At 34.2% G+C, this 24,375-nt stretch overlaps 1 protein-coding gene across 2 annotated transcripts in view; it reads right to left on the bottom strand.

Moving 5' to 3' along the window:
* The window catches only part of abcc8 (ATP-binding cassette, sub-family C (CFTR/MRP), member 8), a 103,669-nt gene that overhangs the window by 56,151 nt on the left and 23,143 nt on the right, over positions 1-24,375 (bottom strand). For both annotated transcript variants that reach the window (XM_030135902.1, XM_030135903.1), the window contains exons 7-13: positions 22,535-22,723; positions 20,497-20,661; positions 18,763-18,918; positions 10,767-10,901; positions 8,299-8,461; positions 7,794-7,834; positions 4,216-4,361 (exon numbers count right to left, since the gene is read on the bottom strand). In XM_030135902.1, the coding sequence (XP_029991762.1) occupies positions 4,216-4,361; positions 7,794-7,834; positions 8,299-8,461; positions 10,767-10,901; positions 18,763-18,918; positions 20,497-20,661; positions 22,535-22,723 (995 nt within the window). The remainder of the gene's footprint in view (positions 1-4,215; positions 4,362-7,793; positions 7,835-8,298; positions 8,462-10,766; positions 10,902-18,762; positions 18,919-20,496; positions 20,662-22,534; positions 22,724-24,375) is intronic.

Below are 24,375 nucleotides of genomic sequence, written 5' to 3'. Positions count from 1 at the left end.
AAATGTTTCCCTCTGCTAATACAACTAATAATTACATCTAATTACAGGATCTGCCTCTAAATGACAGATGAGAAATGTTTTGAAACACTCTATCTCTGCATTTCCCACACTTCAATACAACGATGCCCTTATTTATGAATTCCTTTTCTCGGTTCAGTTAGAAGAAAAATATTTAGCCTATGCAGCGCTTCCTCTCTCTACTACTCAATGTCTTTTCATGTTAAGAAATGACGGCTTATAAATGAACAAATTGGGTCAACATCTCCATACAAAACATTCTCATTATCAGGGCAACTCAAAGGGATGTTTCATGTGCAAAGAGGAGACTTTGAAGAAGGATTTTCACAGCAGAGAGGTTCACCAGTCATGTGTTTGTGTGTGTTGATGACTAGTTAGCATACATTGTCAGTTCTAGAAGCAGCTGCTAGCACTATCATTTACTGTGATGGACCAAAGGCGTTACCTGTCACATACATGAGGCAGCAAAATGCATTTATTCAACATGATTACCCCGCCCCCCGAAGCAGAGGCAAGAGGTATTGTTTTGATTTGGCTTGTATGTTTGTTTGTTAACAGTCTAGCAGCAAAACTACAGGTTTAATTCATACCAAATTGGGATTATATATTGCCAGTGATCCAGAATAGATCTCATTACATTTTGGGAACAGTAGGTCAAAGTTAAAATTTTTTATGAATTTTTAAAATCTTTTTTTTCCCCATATATTTATAATAGGTGGAATTTCAAATATCTGTAGCAGCAAAACTATTGGTTGAATTCGTACCAAATTTGGTTTATAGATCACCTGTGACCCAGAATAGATCTCATTTAATTTTGGGAACAGTAGGTCAAAGTTCCAATTTTTTTATGAATTTTTAAAATATTTTTTCCCCCATTTACTTATAATGGGTAAAATTTCAAATGTCTGTGGCAGCAAAACTATTGGTTGAATTCACACCAAATTTCGGTTTATAGATTACCAGCAACACAGAATAGATGTCAATACATTTTGGGAAAAGTAGATCAAAGTTGAATTTTTTTGGGAATTTTTTAAATAATTTTTTTCCCCATTTACTTATAATGGACAAAATTTCACAAGTCTATAAAAACATCAATTTTGTTTCAATTTACTTCAAACTTGGCACATATATAGGGGCAACTGATATGCTGACATCAGCACACGCATAGACATGATGATATCAGCTGGATCGATGCCAGAATAAGCTACAATATGAGTGAGGGGCGGGGTTTGTTGTGCCTGGCACTACTTGATTAGGCAGTGAAGGTGTCTCTAAAAACGTACATGTTAAGGTTTGTGTTTTACTAAGGTAGAGCGGTGGGGAGTTTGGGAACCCCTGCTCTAATTTATAGTCTTAATATGTCTCATAAATTAAGACCTAATATAAAATGGAGAATGCAATAGAGAAAGACAGCTGGGGCATTAACAGTGAGAGTAAAAGCATCGTAAACCACCAATGGACATGTTTGCTGCTGCACTGTCTTTACATTTGCTATTGTTAGCACTGATTTCGATGCTTTTATAACAAAGTGTGTCAGATCACATATTCCCAAAATAGGCATCGCACAGGAGCACAGGTAGTCAGGAATGAAACTGTTACAATAGTTGGAATAAAATGCTTATAATAAGCCCATACAGAAGTGGTTTTATTTGAGAGTAATCAGCCATCCGTCACCACCCTCTGCGCCCTGATTATTCAGACAGAGGTGTAAAGTGACGCCTCCACTGCCTCTACAGTTTTATGCAAAGTAGCTGGTTGTTTTTCTATCCTCTTCAGACCCAGTAAGTGAACATTTTCACCATTTTACTTTATATAATCACCTTAATTGGAAACAGCATGATGCAACAGTTTTTTCAGATACTTTTTTTTTTTTTTTTAAATTTCTTTATATAATGTCATTTTCAGTGGACTTTTTTTAGTTTTTTTTTTTTTTTCTCTTGTCCATTACAGAGGACAAAAATGCATTGCTGAGTCTCAGGAAGATATTCTTAACCGGAACAAAGCTGTAAATTCATTCAACTGCTAATGACCTGATTATGATGACAGAGGATTTAACATGGTTCTGCTGAGAACTTCAGGTACAAGAGTGACATTGTTAATTAAAGGAGAGCTAATCACTTCACTAACTGCTCTGCATAGATTGTGTTAAATTAGAGGAGAACCCACCAAACATGTCTAATTAACTACTAATTACTGGAATGAACAACACAACATCTGAGAGGAGGAGCACTTAAACACAGCTGAGTCGATAATAGATTCAGTCCTCCTACTTATTATTTGTTGTTCTTAGTACTATGAATGATTTAAGTCCTTCCTGTGACGCTGACATTGAACACACACACACACACACACACACACACACACACACATAAACACACACAACTAAAATAAAATCTAAATCAGCTTCAGGTGCCTTCAGTCATTATGTTGTCATTCTCTAAAATTCTACATCACATAAACCAAAGTCTTTAAGAATTTGGTTTGCTTTAATCCTTTCATGCATGACGTTTACATTTGTAGACACAGTTAAAGCTCACTTTCTGAAGGGTTATAAAGGCAATATCCTCCAAACCAGAAACCAAATGGGGACAATCTCTATAGATCCTAAACAATACAATGAAAAAAAGTATCATCTTAGTTTTAGAATTTTGACTGTTCTGTAATCTCATAAAGTTAATCTCCTAAAACCCAGCTATGGGTTTTCTGTCCACGTTTATGGACAAGAGTTTCACAGCTTTAAGAAAAAAAACCTAAACTGTCCATCGCAAAGGACATTCCATAAAAATGTTTTAAAAATGCATCTGAAAAAACTCTTGCATCATGAAGTTTCCAATATAGGCAATTATTTAATTTACAAAAGCCAAAACTTGTACTTTCCCGGGTCTCAGGACGTTGAATATCTTCTTAATGAAACCATTTTTTTTTTTTTTTTTTTTTTTGTTAATAAAAATTCAAAATGCATTTCAACTTTAGCCTAATTTTGAGTAATAAAATCAATCTAAAAAATCTAGATACTTTTTTTTTTCATAATTCACGCATGAAAGGGTTAAAATATTTTGACTGCTCTGTGATCTCATAAAGTTGATCTCCTAAAATCCAGCTATGGGTTTTCTGTCCACATTTATGGACAAGAGTTTCACAGCTTTATAAAGGAAAAAAAAAAACTGTTCATCACAAAGGACAGTCCTTAAATTTTTTTTAAAAAATGCATCTGAAAAAAGTCTTGCATCATGATGTTTCCAATATAGGCAATTATTTAATTTACCAAAGTCAAAACTTGTATATTCCGGGGTCTCAGGAGGTTAAATATCTTCTTAATAAAGCCACATTTAAAAAAAAAAAAAAATTAAAAATGCATTTCAACTTTAGCCTAATTTTGAGTAATAAAATCAATCTAAAACAATCTAGATGGTTTTTTTTTTCATAATTCATGCATGAAAGGGTTAAAATATTTTGACTGCTCTGTGATCTCATAAAGTTAATCTCCTAAAACCCAGCTATGGGTTTTCTGCCCACGTTTATGGACAAGAGTTTCACAGCTTTATAATAAATAAATAAATAAATAAATAAATAAATAAATAAATAAATAACTCTATTGCAAAGGCCATTCAAAATTTTTTTTAAAAAATGCATCTGAAAAAACTCTTGCATCATGATGTTTCCAATATAGGCAATTATTTAATTTACCAAAGTCAAAACTTCTATATTCCTGGGTCTCAGGAGGTTAAATATCCTCTTAAGAAAACCATATTTAAAAAAAAAAAAAAAAAAAAAAAAAAAAAAAAAAATTCAAAATGCATTTCAACTTTAGCCTAATTTTGAGTAATAAAATCAATCAAAAAAAAATCTGGATACTTTTTTTCATAATTCATGCACGAAAGGGTTAAAATATGTGGCTCAGCCTTAATTACATTACGAGTATTACTGTGATTATTGTCTTTGTTATACTATTAATACCTTCCAATCATATCTATCTATGTTTTTGCTGTCATGTACTTGTAGAACATTTCTGCTTTGTATTTTGTGCTACATAAATAAACTGGACCTGACTACTCATGGAAAAGGTCAAGTGTTTCATCCAATCATGCTGCTACTCAAACCTCCTTCCGCCATCCTAATTTCATTCGTTTCTTCATAAATAAGCACTCACCGGCATAAAAATAATCAGGCCTGTGTTTCCTGGCATCAGACACTCACCTAACAAGTGCCTTGACGGTGGAGCGCACAACGCTGGAGAGCAGGAAGAGAGGAGTAACCAGGATGTGAAAGAGGGACAGAGAGGCGAAGGCCACCGCCGGGGACAGGTCGGCGTCCTCGGAGATGTGAACATGAACCACAAACGTCTGCAGGATGAGAAGGATGACAGAAGGCCTGAGGTTAGTCTCAACTGCAACAATGTAGTTCCCCAAATCTGGAGCTGAAAATGATTATTTCTCAGAGAACAGATTTAACCCATGAAGACCTAGTACTACTTTTGTGGTGGTTCCCAAATGATTTTATCATCATTTATTGTAATATTATCGCTTTTATTTTGAGTTTTTGTCTAAATCATGTATTTCCCCATATTTAATTCACTGATCATGTAGATGTTCATAAAAGACCAGAGTAAATTCAAAGGTTATTATATAAGAAACAGAGAAAACTGAAAAAAAGTGACTTTTTCAGTAAAATACATCATTACCTGAACATAAAAGGAAGTGTCTCCATCTACTGTCATTTATTAAACTCCATGGGTTTTACTGGAGAATCATAGTTTCGGAAGATAACAGTGTTTCCACATATTGCAGTCTTTTTTTTTTTTTTTTTTTTTCATTTTGTTTATTTTGTTGCCTATTTTATAATTTTGTTCTTCAGTTTTGTTCACTTTTGTTCATGTTATTTATTATTTTGTGATTTATTATTAATTTTTGTTCATTTTATTGATAATTTTGGCTGTTTTTGTTTATTTTGTTGCTTATGTTATTGTTTTGTTTTTTTTTTAACTTCATTTTAGTTAAAATTTTGCTAATTTTTTTCATGTGATTATTTGTACATTGTATTGTATTTGTACACATTTTTATTTTTTTTATTTGTTTATATCCATTTTATTTGTTATTTATTCTAAAATCCAGTGTGTCCATCCACTGTCACTGATCCAACTCCATTTCTTTCTAGCTCTGCATACGGCAACTGAAATAGTTTTATAGAATATGCTTCATTGTCATTGTAAAATTAAATACGTGTCTATTTACTTGCCTGCTTTTTTAATATTTGTATTTTCATTCTTGACTGTTGTTTTATATTTATTCTGTGTATTTTTCTCAATTATTCTCTATTATTATTACTCTATTCTATCTTTCTTATTGATTTTTTTTAATACTATACTTTAAATTCTATATTTTCCTCTTTTTAATCTTGATTCTTGTCTATGTACTTATAACTTGTCTTTCATTTTTGTAAAGTACTTTAAATTACCCTGTATATGAATTGTGCCATACAAATAAACTCACCTTACCTATTAACTAGCTTGCATTCGCTCAACCACTGGAAGTAAATTGTTATATTCAAGCATGGACACACATCTGGGTCCTTCTGGAAATTATTTGCATTCTGTTGACTTTTTATGCACCAGATTGTGCCCTTTATGTGCCAGCTTAGTCTTTATTTATGTAAAAGAAAACACCGAAGGGAAATTTAGTGTTAATGTGACAACTATTTATGTCGATAATTCATTTTAATTCATTTATAAACCTCTTGGCTTTTGCAATTCAGGGGCAAAGTGTCTTCTATGTTAAAACTTTCTGCACGTGATGATGGTGATAACTGTGGTTACTACAGCAGGTAACTGAAACAACCAACGAGAAACATTTTGGATCAGTTCAGATTCTGCTACGTGGGTTTATTCTTCACTGGGCTTCATGTGCATGTTTAAGTAACCAATGAATTACCAGTTTTGAACATTATATCTTCAGATTGGGAATACACTAAAAAATGTTGAGACAAGGCTGGAAAATAAATATTTTTTCTTTTAATGTTCACAAGATTCTTACATGCTGGATTTCAGATTTACTATCAGAATGGTGGATTTATGTTTTTCCCTCCAGTAGCAAATTAAAAGTTGTTTTTGTTCAGTGATATTTATGGAGGTATATCCCCTACATCCCCCCTGGAATCTGTCCCTATGTTTTCAAAGTGAACTCTAATTTCTTAAGTGAGGTTGAAGAGCATGATAAAAGTAGTGCAAAATTCATGGGAACGAATGCGTCTAGGACCAAAAAAGAGTTTGTTTGAGGTGCTCTTTGGAAAAAGGGATTCATAAAGTAGATGATAAACTGGAAGAAAACTCCAAGGCACTCTCCTTAAGCATTAAAATGCCTTTATTCTCATGGAACGGTCAAATATGACATGGACATATATATGACCATGCCATGAGAATAAAGCCATTTTAATACTTAAAGAAAGTGCCTTGGAGTTTTCTTCCAGTTTGTCATCTATGATAAAAATAGTGTTTGAATACATTTGTCCTGCCCTCTACTTGGTATCTGTCTGTCTTCTCTAATTTGTCTCTATTCAGCTTTACAACCATGAAGGACTTCTATAAATACAGACTAGATTTAGCGTGGCGTTGTCACAGTGCCCTGCACTGTGTCCCTGTGAAATGTCAGTAGACATCTTACAGTCAGACGGTCTGACACTGTCTGCTCTGTGCTTCAGACATGAAGTAAAAGCAACTGGACACACACTGTCCAAAAGTTACCGACAATGTTGAATGGGTCATTTGAAAGACTAGATTAGATTAGATTAGATAGAACTTTATTGATCCCTTGAACAAAAGTTTCCAGTATTTTCCAGTAGCAAAACAACACCATATATATATATATATGTGTGTGTGTGTGTGTACACACACACACACACACAGATATAAGAGGGAGCTAGAGGATAAAAAAGGAAAATAAAATAAAAACAAGAGGTGCCAGGCACAACAAACCCCACCCCTTGCACATATTTTGCCAATTATAAGTAAATGGGAAGATTTTAAAAATTCATAGAAAATTTGGACTTTGACCTACTGTTCCCAAAATGTAATGAGATCTATTCTGGGTCACTGGCAGTCTATAAAGTTAATTTGGTATGAATCCAACCAACAGCTTTGCTGCTACAGACATGTGAATTTTCACCTCATCATAAGTAAATGAGGGAAAAATACATTTAAAAAATACATTTAAAGAAATGGAAACTTTGACCTACTTTTCCCAAAATGTAATGACATCTATTCTGGGTCACTGGCAAAGTATAAACCAAATTTGGTACGAATTTAAAACCAATAGTTTTGCTGCTAGAGTGTTAACAAACAAACAAACAAACAAACAAACAGACTGACAGACAGACAGACAGACAGACAAACAAACAAACAAACAGACTGACAGACAGACTGACAGACAAACAAACAAACAAACAGACTGACAGACAGACAGACAAACAAACAAACAGACAGACAGACAGACAGACAGACAGACAGACAAACAAACAAACAAACAGACTGACAGACAGACAGACAGACAAACAAACAAACAAACAAACAGACAGACAGACAGACAAACAAACAAATTAACCAAACTAAAAACAATACCCCTTGCCTCCCCTTCGGGGTGTGGGGTACTAACAACAATAACTGTAAAAATAATAGTAAAAACAGGCAATTGCACATCAGAAATTCTAGTAGTAATGAATACTAAAGCAGGAGTAGAAAATAATAATAATAGTAAGAAAGGGGAGAATCCTAAAACAACACTTACCGTCAATACAGCTGCAATTGGAATAGCTGCATTCATGAAAACTAAGAGAGAAACACACAGTGAGATAAACACTGAAGTATTGTGAACAACTGTTTTGGTCTACTTTGTCTATACTCAAACACAGGAGAGTCTATATTTCTTAGTTTGCTCTTCCCTTTACTGAAGTTAAACTGATATATACTGCTGCTGCTGCTGACATTCCTCTTAAGCCACTGCCAAGAAATAACTTATGACTGTTCCTTGGTCCTGATTCTGTGTTTATTGATTTTAGATCGGACATAGTTTATCATGACCCTGGAGCCGTGCAGACAGCAGCCACTATTTATCGAGCAGAAGAGGTGACGTCTTATGTAAACAGTTGGTTATCTTTATGTTGTGTATTGAATGCACGCTTCCAGTAATGACAGGGTTCAATAAAACTGTGAATGTAGCTGGAACATATTAGTCAAGTCAGCGCTGATGTATTACAACTACAGCCCGTCAGTGTGTTCCCTACAGTACGTACTGGATATGGATGTGTACAGAGCGAAGGCCTGCAGGCTGGTGAGCTCTTTGCCTCTGGTTTCCTCCACGCTGTCACAGAAGATGTGCTCCCAGGCATACAGCTTCAGCAGCTTGATACCACGCAGCAGCTCATTGGTTTTCTTAAGGCGCTCACTGGAGTATTCCTATACAGAAAACAGACCTGTAAGCAGAGTCTCCAAGGACGAGACACCTTGAACCAGGTACACGGCTCTTTATTTGAGCTCAGTTGCTAATGGAAACATTTCATCCACCAAAGCAATTTTTTCCAAAGGTCATTTATCATGCATATTGGTTTTCTTTAACTGAATGGCACCCGTAAGAGTAGAGACAGCGGAACACCATAAAGCAAAATGAAGTCATTTTCTATGATTGGGAAACACACAGTTGATCCTTTGAGGACTTCTTCAAAGAGATAATGACTGTTATAAGGAAGTGATGAGTGTCTGTACGTGTGAATCTGAGATAGAGAAGATATGCAGGACCATGACTCATCACCATCATTACAGCTACTTCATTCCTGGTGTCATTTGGACAAGTACTGCAGAAAGGTTAAAGCTCACACATACTGCGGAGAATCAAAATGGATCTTTGAGTTCAGTAAAAAAAAAAAAAAAAAAAACATTGTTACTGGAAACAATCAAAATCTTACCAAGTGTATTTTTTTCATTTCTAGTCAAAATATCTCATCCTACTTAACCCTTTCATGCGTAGTGGTCGCTACAGTGGACAGCTATTCAAAGCTGTTATCTTATATATTCATGGATTTTATTGTTTTAGTTCCATATCAGCCAATAAAGCGGACGTACCATTACTGTAACTTTGCTGTCCTTAATAAACCTGACCTGCAGTAACATGTTTGAGTGTAAGTCAATTCCTTGTTATTGTTAATAGATTGCAATTAACTTTTTTTTCCACACAGTATATTAGTAAATACATGTTCCTTTGCTTCAAAAATCAAACTCATGGTGTTCATTTGAGTGGATGTTTTAGCAATTCCTTGAAAAATTCATTTAAAAAAATTCAATTGCAATGTTTTTTTTTTTTTTTTCAGGCCTAAAGAGGAAAAAAAAAACACTCAGGAAAAAATCTTGATTAAGGTTCTCATAATTCATGCACGAAAGGGTTAAAATAAGACATAATCACCTAAAGAGTAACTTTTCAGTGAGATATAAGAACTTATTTTTAGACGATAGATCTTGAAAATCTTATTTCAAGAAATCTTACAAAGATAATTTTCACTTGTTCCATTGGCAGATTTTTTTTGTGCTTAATTCAAGCAAAAATATCTTGTATTACTTTCTTTTTTACTTGTTTTTAAACACAATTCTGCACTTAAAACCTGGTAAAGAAAAGTATCATCAGCAAAATGTGAAGGTAGTCATCATGCAGTAACTACATCCTTGTTAGAATTTTACAATTATATATGTTTCTGGATTGAAGCTCATTTAAGATTTATATGCTGTTGAGTTTGAACATCCTGTAATGCATCATATTCTATAAGATTATCATATGTTTGTTGTATCCTGGTCCTGTAAGAAGCACATATCTCTAAAAATTCAACTTTTCATGAGTCCAGAAAAACAAAAGGTTTTTTTAAGTGTTAATTGTAGTTTAACCCACTCATAGAAATACTCTGAAGTTCAAACTTTCAACCTTAGTGTGTTATCGGAGGACCTAACAAGACTTTATTACTTATGTGAAAATTTTAAAACTTTTATGTTATGTGGAAAATCAAGGTCAAAGGTCCAAGTTCCAAGTTACCATATTTGGTTCCTTACTTGTAAGTGCCTAAATAAATAAATAAGTAAATAAAAAATCGAAGAAGTAAATATTAAAAAGTACAAGAAAAACACATGTAAGGTGAAAGGAACATGTATTTTAGAACGTTAGATCATCACTTTTAAAGCATTAAAATAACATAAGTGCTGATCCAGACCCCTGTCCACATCCACATTCTCCCTTTGAACATCATTCCTTACATTAGTACCGTTACTTCATGGTACCTAACAAAGCAGGTACACTCACTGTTCATGCAGAGGTGGACCTTACAGACCCTGTAGACCACATTGGACCTGAGATCGTTGCCTCATTGTAACTGTTGCTGTCACTGTCTTATAATGTGTGTGGAAATTACCAAAAATAGTTACTTGCCCGATAAAGGGTTAAGAAAAGAAGAATTTTTCCAACCTATACAGGACCACTTAATCCTCTCTACACATGAAGGAGTATAAAATAAAGATAAAATATATTTTCCTCTGAGAATTAGTGGAGTAGAAGTGTAAAGGTGTATGAAATGGAAATACTCAAGAACGTAAAATATTTAGTATAGTTTTTAAGTTACATTCAACCCTGATGGAAATATTTGCATTTGATTTTACCATCTAAAAATATATGAAAAATACAAAACTGTTGAAATTGAACAGATACAAACAGTGTACAGATTCTCACCAGAGTGCTCTTTTGTGTTTGAGACAATTTTGTGGCCACAAAGTATTGGACAGGAGCTAACACAGCGATGACGGTCGCTCCGATCAAGGCACTGATTCCCAGGAGGTAGTAAAGCAAGATGACTCCCACGATGATCTGAGTGAGAAGAAAAGAAGAGAGAAAATGATGAAGAAAGAATCTCATATTACCTTCTAATGAAAAAAGAGAGTATTTTATGAAAAGTCAATAAAATTCTCCCCACAAAGCACCACCGCCATAACTCCTGATGCCTCCTGTGGACAAAATAAATGCACCGTGAATGGAAATAATCCTCTTAAAAGGGTCATATTTTGCTAAACCCACTTTTATTAGTCTTTGGTTCATTTATTTGTGTATTTGGGGACCTTAATAGTTCAAAAAGTTTGAATTTGAACCCTCCAGGTGCTGCAAAGCTATCTTTATATTCATTTTGGCAAAAATGAAGTGGATTTCTACAACCTGTTTCAATTCCTGCTTAATTTGTTATATTTTATAACTAGTTACATCACGACATTTGCACATATAAGGTCAAGACTTCCGACAAACATTTCTCCGAGTACGACATAATTATTTGCCAGCAGCAGCAGTTGTAGCAAAAATTGAAAATATGTCCAAACTTTGAGCCGATTACCTAAAATGTTCAGTTGCTGGTTGTATTAATGAACACAAGTGGATGAACAGGAGAGAGCTGTACAGTCAACAACCTGGAGGGGGCGGGGTGTGAAGTGGCTCATTTGCATTTAAAGGGCCAGCGCTCAAAATGACCTTTCTGGTATCATTACTCAGAATAGGGTTGAAGATGGATCTGTGGAGTTGAATTAATGAAGAATTTACACCAAAATATATCATTTACAGTTTATGTAGACCACAGGGAAATGTTTTAAAATGTATAATTCCATTTAAAAAAGCAAAATATCAGTCCTTTAAAAGGGTCATATTTTGCTAAACCCACTTTTATTAGTCTTTCGTACATTTATTTGTGTATTTGGGGGCCCTAATAGCTCCAAAAGTTTGAATTTAGCATTTACTGCTTATGTAGACGACAGGGAATTGTTTTAAAATGCATAATTCCATTTTTTAAAAAAGCAAAATATCACTCCTTTAAGTCATTATTGTCATGTACTTGGCACACATTGCAAGAAAAAAAAACACATTTGAGACAGCAGGGATTGGAATTACCACAACACACTTTCTCAAACATTGGTCAGTAAGTATGAATTAAGGATGATTGAGCTGAAATATTGACAAGAATACAGCCTGCTGTTACTTCTTTATGCTCCACTACCAGGTTGCAATAGACAGAAGTAATGTTTCCATGGTTTCCTGCCTCCTGCTGTCTTTGGCATCACAAGGCAATCATACCACAGAAATCCCTGGGACACACTGGACCAGATGGAGATGGATGTCACATTTCACACCCAACGCACCTCCTTCAGCTGTTACAATATAGTGTTTGCCACTGGGGGACAAGGTGAGTGATGGATCAAAATCCAGAAGGAATTGATTTCCTTTCTTTTGTATTGAGCCCATTTCAGTGACACCGTCTCATATTAAGGAACTCTGATTTTGGCGGCCTACTCCAAACATGCCAAGCCTGGGACAAATTGGGACATTGTAATAATGTGTATATCATTAATATAAAAACACAAGTACATGTTGTCTCCTGAAATCTACTTCACACTCTACTTGATGTTTTCTTCTGCTGCTGAACATAAAAAGACGAGGTTCAATAAGAATAAAGACTGAACTGATTTATAACAAAAAATTAACCTTGTTGGATCAAAATAAGCAAAATCATGAACAAAATGAATGAAATAAAATCAACAAAATGAATAAATATGAACAAAATAATCAATAGATTTAATTAAAAAAAGATAAATAAACAAAAGATGACCAAACATGAACAACATAACCAATAAAATGAACAAAAGAGTCAATAAAATGAACATAACTTATAAAAGGAATAAAAAACAAATCAAGACAAATGAAAAAAATAAGCAAAACAATGAATACGATGAACTAAAATTTAATTAAATTAATGAAATGAGCAAAAAAAAGAGATAAACTGACAAAAAAATTAAATATAGAAAAAAAAAATGAAATAAAACAAAGAACAAAAAAAAGAAACAAAAAAGTGAAGATTAAGTAATGAAAAATTTCCAAAATAATCAACAAAATGAAAAAACAACAAACAAAAAAACCAAAACAAAACAAAACAAAACAAAAAAACAATCAACGATATGAGCAAATAAGCAGCAATACAGACACTTACCCAATAAAGAGTTAAGAAAAGAAGAATTTTTCCAACCCATACACGACCACTTAATCCTCTCTACACATGAAGGAGTATAAAATAAAGATAAAATATATTTTCCTCTGAGAATTAGTGGAGTAGAAGTGTAAAGGCGTATGAAATGGAAATACTCCAGAACGTAAAATAAGCAGCAATACAGAAAGATATAATAATCTAAAAATGAAATAAATTAATCTTGTGATCTGAATCTTTCAGCAGCTGTTCATTATTGTCACATCATATGTTCATTTCACCCTGAAATACATTGGAAACAAGCAGATATTTCTTGAAATGTGGTTAAAATTTGGACACACATGACTTTAATCAGCTCGAACTCATGAGGGAAATACGGACAAGTGCTAAATAATGCTGTCACCATCTGTCCTGAGTCAGACCTCATTCACAGTGTTATTATCGACAGGTCTACGTGTACGATACCATCATTAACTTTTACTGAACCAGAGCCACATATTGCAACCTTATTAAAGCTTAATGAACACCCTGAGGCGATGATCCTGGGGAGATATTCAGTGGATTAAAGAGTTATAAATGAAAGCTGATCAAAGTTTCATAATGTGTGGTTGAAGTGATTATGAATCCACAGGCGGTACATTCAATAGGTGGAGAAATAGAGGTGATTCGCTTTCGTGTCAGCGTGAAGGGAAATGTTTTAACAATAAAAACACGCAGAGTGACGAACAGAGGCTCTAAAAGCAACTGTGGGAAATTACAGTCATCTGAGATCAGTGATGGACTTCATAAGCTTGGTTCCATCAGAACAGGAGGCTATAAAGGTAAAGCACAATGGAGTCATTCAGTTTGGGGCGACGGTCGGATACTGACGGAGAATACTAATGACGCTCAGATCTCAGCAGGTTTACACAACATCTGAAGGAGGTGACACAATACGTATAACCCTGCAATAATCAAAAGCCCTGCAATAACAATATAATATTTATTCAATATTTATCAAAAATTAATGCATTATTTTTATATCGGCCTAGTTCATAGGTATATATATTACTTTACATAGATATACATACTATTTTTATAGGAAATACATACTGTTAATACTGTTAATAGAGATGCATACTGTATTCATTAGTGATGTGCAGATCAATACTGACATATCGATATCTCCAGTATAGAGCTGCAACTGATTAATCGATTAGGTCAGGGGTGTCTAACTCCTTTTGGTTCATGGGCCAGATTCAGCTAAATTTGATCTGAAGTAGGCCGAACCAGTAAAATAATAACATAATAATATGTAAATAATGTCAACTCCAAACTTTTCTCTATGTTTTAGTGCGAAAAAAGTTCATTTACATTATGAAAAGGTTTATATCTACAAACCATCCTATCAAAAGATGTGAATAACATGAACAAACTGAAAAAATAAATGTAATTTTAACAATATTCAGCCTCAGTTTATCATTTACACATGTACATTAGAACTTACAGATCACAGTGGATCTACAAATACACAGAACATTTAGTAACAGGCAGAATATTGTTAAAATTGTACTTACTTCTCTTAAGACATTTCAGGATATTCACATTTTTTGCAAAATTATGCTTTGTTTTAGTGTAAATACATGAAAATACTGACATTTACAAAGAGAAACATTTGAAGTTGTCATTATTTATATGTTATTATGATAGTATTTTTCTGAGATTGAATTGGTCTGAATGTGGAACCTGAACTAAAAGGACTGTTAATATCTTAGTGTAATTTTTGCATTTCACATATTCATCCCAATTGCCAGACTGGACCCTTTGGCCCCCGGGCCACATGTTTGACAACTGTGGATTAGGTGCTTGAAGTGAATGCAAAAATTCACAATTTGATTAATCGACTCGAACTGATTGAAGGGAAATATTCTATTGCAGTTTTCCTGAATTGAAGCTTCTTTGTGCGTCACAATAAGCGTCCGTGTGAAACACAACAGTGGAACCAATGTTTAACAGCAGATCTTTACACTCAAGAATCGATTCACAAATCAAAATATCGATACTTTTGATACTTCGGTCATTTGAGGTAATGTATATGAGGAATACAGTGGAAAGTAGCTGAACTACAGGAATCTTGTCCAAACGATACACGATTGGTGGGAACTACTTCTTCTTCCCCCTGGGTATATGTGTACTGCGTCACGCTTCTCAGTCAGTCAACTCTGACTCACTCAGTCTGTGCTGAGCAGAAAACGAAACAGACAAAAGGGGAAAACAGTAAATATGCTATTGTTTCTTAACTTATAATTATAATTATACTTTGCTTACTTACGGATTTTGGATTTGTTTTATTTTCATTGACTATCATGTAAACTGTTTACTGTAATAGCAACTTGTCTGATGCAAGCAAATGTTTCAAGAAAGGGGCAGGTATTATAAGTTTTCTTCATCCTGCTGCTTTTGAATCATTTAGATTGCAATGAAAAAATAAAATGAAATGAAATGAAAACTTGTGAATGAAGGAAAATGTCAATGTCGGATGCTTTTGCTGAAGTGTTACGTGTTCAGTATTTTCATGTTTTATGTTAATACGTTCATGTAATATGAATTAATATGCAAGTTTTCATTTCTATAATAGTTATTAATAATTAAACAATAATTACTCTCATGTTTTGCATCCTTTAAGAAGTTATGATTTGAAATACACTATTTTTTTGTTTTAGATTTTCCAGATATTAAGTGTATTTGCAAAGTATCAGATTGGTATCACCGATACCAGAGTGAATTTTACTCAGTATTGGATCGGAAAGGAAATCCATGGTACTGAACATCCCTAGTTTTCATAGATATACATACTATTAATATTGTTCATAGATACGCATACTGTCACATACTGTTAATCATGTAAATTGCGCCTATTCCTATTTTACCCAGTTTTATTTAATTTTTTATTCTACTACACTCTATTCTTATGTTACTTTGTTAAATTGTATTTTTTGTTTTATATTTTCTTATCTTATTGTTGTACTTTTTGTAATTTTATATTCACTCTGTTCTTATTTCTGTAGCACTAGTGTTTGTTGATATTGCCACACTGAATGGAGTTGCACTCCTAATTTCATTGTACACACAATGACAATAAAGGCTATTCTATTCTATTCTATTCTATTCTATTCTATTCTATTCTATTCTATTCTATTCTATTCTATTCTATTCTATTCACAGCTAATGAGAAAATGTTCAGACCAATACATTTATAGGTGAATGTTGTTATCAGTCATTATCATTGGCCTATAAAATGATGTGGCTCTACAACACCTTTGACATTACGTGTTGGGCTATTCTTGTAGTAATACTACTACTACTACTACTACTACTACTACTACTACTACTACTACTAGTAATAATAATAATAATAATAATAATAATAATAATAATAATAATAATAATAATAATATTACATCAGTTTTATATTGCGCTTTTCTAAGTACTCAAAGACTGAAAATGCGAGGACAGAAAGGTTACCATGGAAACGTTAAATCCTGTAGGTATTGTCATATTGTGCATGCTGTGTAGACACATACAAGACATCATACTAGGTATTGTACATCTCTCTATTTGCTATAACCTTCTTTTCAGCATTTCAAAATGACAGAATGTGCTTTTTCACAGAATAGAGAATAAATGCGTGGGGCAATGTTTTCTGCTGTAAACACAGAAGAAACCTACTTTTCCAAACACCACATGAGGTGTCAACAGAAGAGAAAACAAGCCAGAAGTGAAAGTATAGGCAAAAACAAAATAAAAACTTGTCTAAATGTTCTACAATAAAGATGTAGTACCTGCTTTGTTCACTAAAAATCCTAATTTCAGTTGAGTGAAACAAATGAAATCAACTCTTAATTTATGAGGTGTTTGCTAAATTATTACCACTAATTTAAAGACTAAGTATTTTTTTGTCAGTTGTCCATCATTCTTAGTCCTCCTCTATCTGTTTGTTTTGTTTACACCTACTTATGCTGCTTCATGCTGCTTTGAATTAAATATTGTACAACAGGACAATGAAAATGTCAAATGATGTGTATTTCAATCAAATCTGAGTTAATATTTTATATGAATATAATAATAGAAAAGACTAGAAGCAAGTTTAATTTCTCTGTAGTGGGACTACTAAAGGATTACCTTGTTTTAAGGGAGCTATGAAATTTAGGCAGAAAACTTGAAAAAACTAGAAGCACTCAGAGAGCGCAGACCTCCGCCAAGGCAGATCAGTGCCCCAGATTTGGATGAAAATTTCAGGACATGTTGATACTGGCACAAGGAACAAATGATTAAATTTTGGTAGTGATCGGGGGTGGGGGGCACTGATCTGCCTTGGCAGAGGTCTGCGTTGTCTTTTCTAGAAAAGCACTCTTAGAGTGCAGACCTCCGCCAAGGCAGATCAGTGGCCCCCCCCACCCCCGATCACTACCAAAATTTAATCATTTGTTCCTTTTGCCAATATCAACATTACCTGAAATTTTCATCCAAATACGCCCATAACATTTTGAGTTACCTTGCACACAATCAGACAAACAGACAACTCAACGCTGACAAAAACATAACCTCCTTAGCAGAGGTAAATATATAAATTTGGATTGTTTTAAACATACAGCTCCAACAACTCCAAATGTACTGACCCCCAGAGAAAATCTATGGAATTTAATTAAGAAGAACATGGGTTATAACAAAGAACCAAAAAGCAATGTGAAAAAAACTGAAATAGAGAAATGACAATAAAGCCTATTCTATTCTATTCTATTCTATTCTATTCTATTCTATTCTATTCTATTCTATTCTATTTAACATGCATGCATATAATTGTGACAAATCAAGGTCATCTCACTGGAACATTGATTTCTGAATTTTTCCATGGTAAAACAAATTTGTATCATTCAAGGTCTGAAAATAATGCATATTTTATTTTAACAAGTTTTCATTTCTGTTCTAAACTTTGCTCATCTGTTACCTGGTTTGACAGTAAACACATATACTCATACCTAATTTATCCTGAGCTTTATATCACAGTAGACAATGCAGCTAATGTTTTATTTTTGTCTTTCATGGGATGGTGGTCTCGCATTATTCATCCTCGTGCTTTGGATTTACACGAGTATCATTGAGTGCGGAGTGCTGTATGTCACAAATTACACAACCCTCTCAAGGGACAACATTATAAAGCGTGAAGGTCATAGTAACCCACACATTTGATGCGAATCTTTGTCATCTCCCAGTGGAGATGTAACACCTGACGCTCCATTTTCAGCCTCCACATCTCTGGACACAACTGTTTATTAGTGACACAAAATGAAAGCTGCAGCCTATACTTAGATTTTTATAGGTAGCAGCGTTTTGCGTTATGCACAGCCTCATAAATATAATTCATAAGAGCCTTAACGAAACAGCCTCATGAAACAGAACACCATTAGATGGAATGGAACCAATCACATATGTACAAAGTAGGTAAACATATATATAACATGACAGTTATACAATAATAGCGCCGATAACACTAAATGAGAGCGACAAGCACCAAGGTCATTATTACAGCTTGTATGAAGTTGCCTCTATTTATTCTTCCCCTTTGATTTGTTTGTTTTACTGTTTGTCATATTTATATATACAACATGACAGTAATACAGTAATAGCATCTATAACACCAAATGCATCTAAATTATCATTGTAACTTATTACCTGTACTGGCATGGCCCACAGATTGGGACAGAGGAAGAAGAACCACATGAGCTGGTTGGTATCTATGGCAACCAGGTTGCAAATTTGACCCACAGTAAGTTCCCCCATGGAAATGTTGGAGGTGCACAGACGCATGATTTTGTTGTAGATTTTAGTCTGTGGAGAGAACAGGCACATTTAGAGTCACATGGAAAAAAAGCAAAACCTCAACAAACTCATACATTTTATTTTACTTTTTGTTTTTTAATAGTGGGAATTTTCTGGAAACAGATCTGCATGTACTGTATGTTATCACAATAATCACATAATCATCTTATTGCAATTATGTAACACAACTATTTAATGTAATACAAAAGGGACTCGTAGATGTTTGTATTGGATCACCAGTTGGAAGAGGAATATATGCAGTGATAATATAATATTTGACTTAATTTTCCTGCTTAATTTAATCCATAAAGACCCAAACAGCCACTGGCAATTTAAACCATCTACTGATCTAAAATGTTTAATACCTGTTGATCCACTAATCCTATCAATCCATGTAAATAATTGGTGTAAAATACAGTTTGTCATCTTGTCACGGTCATCAGATATGACCTATTAGGACGTTCAGAGGCTCCGTAGTTATCGTGGAAACACCGTCATCTTCAACAACATTGATTCACCAGTAAAACCCATGGAGTTGGATCAATGACAGTAGATGGACACACTTGTTTTTGTGTTCAGTTAATGATATCTTTGCTAAAAAAAAAAAAAAAGTACATTTTTCTTCAGTTTTCTCCATTTTTGATATAATAACCCTCAACTTTAATCTGACTTTTTATGAACATCTACATGATCAGTGAATCAACTATAGGGAAATACCTGATTTTTACTGAAAAAAAGCAAAATAAAGAGGATAATCTTACTATGAATGGTGATAAATCACTTATGAAAGGTTAAATATAGAGAAAATTTCATTTGGGAACTGCCACAAAAGTAGCACTGGGCCTTTACGGGTTAAAACAGAAGGAAAGTGTTTTTGGCAAAATGACATGAAATGTACAAGGGAGATTGTAGAAGGCAAAACAAGCCAAAAAAGGCAGTTTGGCCTGCATAAGTAAGCTCCAAAATACATGCATGGATTCACATCAACCAAAGTGGAAAAAGGCAGAAAGATGCAGAATCTCATTGTAATGCATTAAACGATCAACTAGAATTCAATGTTTTTCATATAAGGCACAAAAAATATTACATGATTTAAAAGAGACAAGACATAAAAGGAAAAAAAAATACATTAAAAAGAGACCGTGGAACAGTCAGTTAAATTCTATATTGAGTAAAGATGGAGATCAATGGTGATTCAACAGTGAGGGAGTCCATGGTCAATATTAACCTGCATAAAAACAGCTGAATTAAACACATTTTTTCAGAACTATTTCCATATAATTTTCCACTCCACTGTGTTCCTTCAGTCCCCTTCACCTCAGGGTGCTTCATTTGTACTGGTACCTGAAATGTGTCATTTCTTTGAATAATAGGCTCCGTATACTTAAGCTCAGTTGTAAAATGTGCCTTGTGCATATTTTATTAACAGTAATACGGTTTTTACTTTGCGTGTTCCAGTGGTCATTGCCAATAAAAGCCTCTTCCTTTTTCATCAGGTGGACTATATGCTCATTAGGGTTATACTCTAATTAATTTCTTAATCCTAGTATTTTTCTGACATTTAATCTATAATTGTGACAGTCTTACCTGTATGGCCCCACGCAGGTTAATTCCTGTTTCAATGGCCACATAGTAGGAGGCTTGGAGGAATGTTCTCTGCAGGAGCAGCGCAAAGAAGAGGAGCACAGCCAGCACATAAGCATTCTCCAAAAACTCCTTTGAGGAAATAAAATAGATCCCCAGGAGCCTCTTCTGGAAGCAAAGACAGGTAGGCAGTAGAGAGAGAGGGGTGAGGGGAAGATATCGACTGGATTATCTTCATTTGTCAGGTGGGAATCTGTGCAAGGTCACACTGATGGAAACAATTCAGCAGGACTAGATTCTATGGAAATTAATCCTGGCAAAGACTGCTTCATTTCATCACTCTGAACATCAAACATAACAGTATATTTCAGAATTTTTTTCAATCCCATTTCACAGCAGGAAACAACACTATATGAAATTCATATTAAACTATAGTTCTGAGAGTTTAACACTTGAGAGGTGGAGTGTGAACTAGAAACCAAAGAAGAATGTGGTTCAGCCAGAGGAAACAGATACAGTTTCCCCCTCAAACATTAATTTATTCCACAGAGATCACTCTCTCAGTTACAAATTATTGATTAGAAACGGGACCCTCAACATCACATCAGCTCATCCTTGAAATTTCTCATCTACATTGCACTCATGCATCATATTTGCAGTCTTCTCTTGCTCTGTGCGTTATCGACATGACGTACAGAGCATTTGTTTCGAGTGTCTGACAAGTCTTCTAATGTTTCTAAATTAACTTTTCATACTTCTCTGCATTTCTCTATGACTCCTAAACAAATAATTAAAGAGCTCTTCATAGAAAACGAGGCCTGAGATGCCTGCCTGACATGACCTGTGTAGCATCTAAGAAACATGAGACAGCTTTAACAGCAATAAGTCGCATAAATATTTGATGAATCTTAAATTAGCGCACCACCAGGGCAGGTTTACTGAGGAGAAAGGGCATCATAAACGTCTCATCAAACTGTAACTGTGACCTTTGAGAAGCAGGAGGCAGCATCTGCCATGTGTTACTCAGTTGTCAAATCTTATCTCCGGTTTCCTCTAAAAACCGTCATCGCTAAAAGACACATCACTAGAAAAGGTTACTATCTGATGTCATTTCCCTACAAAACTCTGTTATGTATTTATGTGACTGCTAGGGGTCTTCTATCACAGTATTTATAATTTTATAACATGGAAAAGGTATATATCATTTATTTATTTATAAGTTTGTTTTGAGCAGGAGAAAAAACAAAACTTTTGTGTGTGTAAGGAACTAATAGCAGAGGAAATAAATTAATAAATAGAGGTGATCAAAACAATACAGCAGTTGGCCTGTACGCTTGTAATAACAAAATAAATTCAATACACGTTACTCAAAAAAAAAAAAAAAAAAAAAAAGGAGTGGGAAGAAGAAAACTTAATATTATGATAAAATAATAGTCTCATCATTTTTATTAAAAAACATTTAAAATAATCATGCTGCTTTGTCAGCGTTGATTATTTTCTTGTTTTTTTTTTAACAATTCCTGACTAGAATTACTGCATTTTGTCACGTTCACTCTTCTCAGTGTTTGTTTGTGTTTACTTCATGCATCTTTCCTGCTTACATCAATGTTGAGGAATACAAAATACCAAATTAACACAAAAAAACAACTAAAAAGACAGATTTTTTTAATCTGACTACATAAATGATAGCATAAAAGTAAACCGTATCCATTTTATATACTGTATAGAATCCTAATACAGCCTTATTTCTTGATGTTACATATAAATAAAGGTAAAAAGTGGAAGTCATGTCAGTGGAGTGCAAAAGTTCAAATGTAAAATGCACATATTTTTTATATTAACTTATAAGATTGCAATTCATGCGAAAATTATGCACACAGCTTCAGAACCTGGATGTATTATAGCAAAAGTGCAAAGAATAATGAGCCAAGGATCATTCTGCAAACACTGCTTATTATAAATGATACTAAAAATAAAGCCACAAAAGCACATTCAACAAAAGAACAATCACATATATCATGTGCGTATAACACCCACTCACCGGAGGCTGGATTGTGCTGTTGTCCTTACTGATGTGGTGGACGATGCCTGAGATACATAAAGGTCCGGCGAAGCCCAGCAGGTCGGCGAGAAAGCGGAATGTGATACTGAGGATAAGGGGTCTCCCAAATGCCTTCCTCAAGGCCTGCCAGATCCACTTTGGACCCTGGGGTGCCGTGCCCTGAGGCCTCTGAAAGGACAGAAAAAGACACAACCAAGAGACAGAAGTATGAAACTAAGGATCTGGGGTGAAAATGGAGACTTGAGGCACATTTAAATGCTAAGTGATTCTAATCTGCAGATGTATTATTCATTCACAATCACTCAGAACAAAAATAATTACAACCAAAAATCTGAAACCCATTACCGTTGTTTCATTAGTGTAAGGAACATAGCTGGATGGGAATAATTGAATGGGTACGTCTTTGTAGAGACACATTTATTCACCGCCCTACACAGTCATTTCTCTGCGTAGCTAAACTGGCAGCATAACAGAGGAGAAAAAAACTAGGTTAAAACATGCAGTCGTGTTAACGGGGCTGGAACGGTAATTGGCTGTACATGAAAGCTGAATTGACACTCTTAACTGGAGAACTGGTCCTTCGTTTGCAGCAGAACCTGCAAAACTAGGTCAAGTTCAGGACTCCCATCCTCTCTGTTGCTGCTGGTTCACGGTATGCGTGGAAATTAACCATGACTTTTACATTGGAGCTCAGTGAGTCATGCAGTACAGATCTGTAACGAACTAATGACGCTAGAAAACGACAGACACGCAGAAGACGATTACTCTGAGAGCTCAATAGACTGTGCAAGGTAATGTTTTTAATGTATTCTCTATGTGGAATTAAAAACAACATAACATGTGTGAAGTGACTCAGTTCACAGATATGGGAAGAAAACATCTGAGATATTTCACGGTATATATTTGAAATTTGTATCTATCTATCTATCTATCTATCTATCTATCTATCTATCTATCTATCTATCTATCTATCTATCTATCTATCTATCTATCTATCTATCTATCTATCTATCTATCTATCTATCTATCTATCTATCTATCTATCTATCTATCTATCTATAATTTAATTTGATTTAATTTTCGATTTATTGATTTATTTCGAACATGCAAAGAAACAAAACAAAACAAAGCAAATTAAGACGAAAACAAAATAACATTTAAATGGACAGAATCTATCTTCAGTCACATACAAGTCTGAATACTGCATGGTCGAAAAGGAGTAGGAAGAAGTATTAACTTATTTAATCCTACCCCTCAGTGCTTTTACACCTTTATCACTAACTTAAAACAAGAATTAAACAATACTATTTTCCTAATTTTAGCATCGAACCACAACAAATCCATAATGCAGTAACTGAATTATTCACAGCAAAATGTTCAGTGTTCTATCTATCTATCTATCTATCTATCTATCTATCTATCTATCTATCTATCTATCTATCTATCTATCTATCTATCTATCTATCTATCTATCTATCTATCTATCTATCTATCTATCTATCTATCTATCTATCTATCTATCTATCTATCTAATTCTGATGTTCAATGTACTGTATATTGGATTTAAAAAGAACGTAACACATGGATGAACTGATTGTGATGTGAAGAAACCATCTGGGCTGTCACAGTCAAGTGAACACTCCCAGAGCATTTTTATTATGTACAGTGGTGGAAAAAAAGTTTTGTGACACCCCATGGATTTGTCATATATTGCTTTAAGAATCACTCTGAAGTCATTGAACTCTACAAAGTATTGTTCCATTCTCCAAAGCCTCATGCTCTCTTCTGCTTCTCGTCTTCTCTTCGTGCTCTGTTGCATC

This window comes from Sphaeramia orbicularis, chromosome 6 (genome assembly GCF_902148855.1).
Source record: "Sphaeramia orbicularis chromosome 6, fSphaOr1.1, whole genome shotgun sequence".
In the NCBI taxonomy this organism is placed as follows: Eukaryota; Metazoa; Chordata; class Actinopteri; order Kurtiformes; family Apogonidae; genus Sphaeramia; species Sphaeramia orbicularis.
The sequence above is the reverse complement of the archived record's forward strand: the minus strand, read 5'-3'. Positions and strand labels throughout refer to the sequence as shown.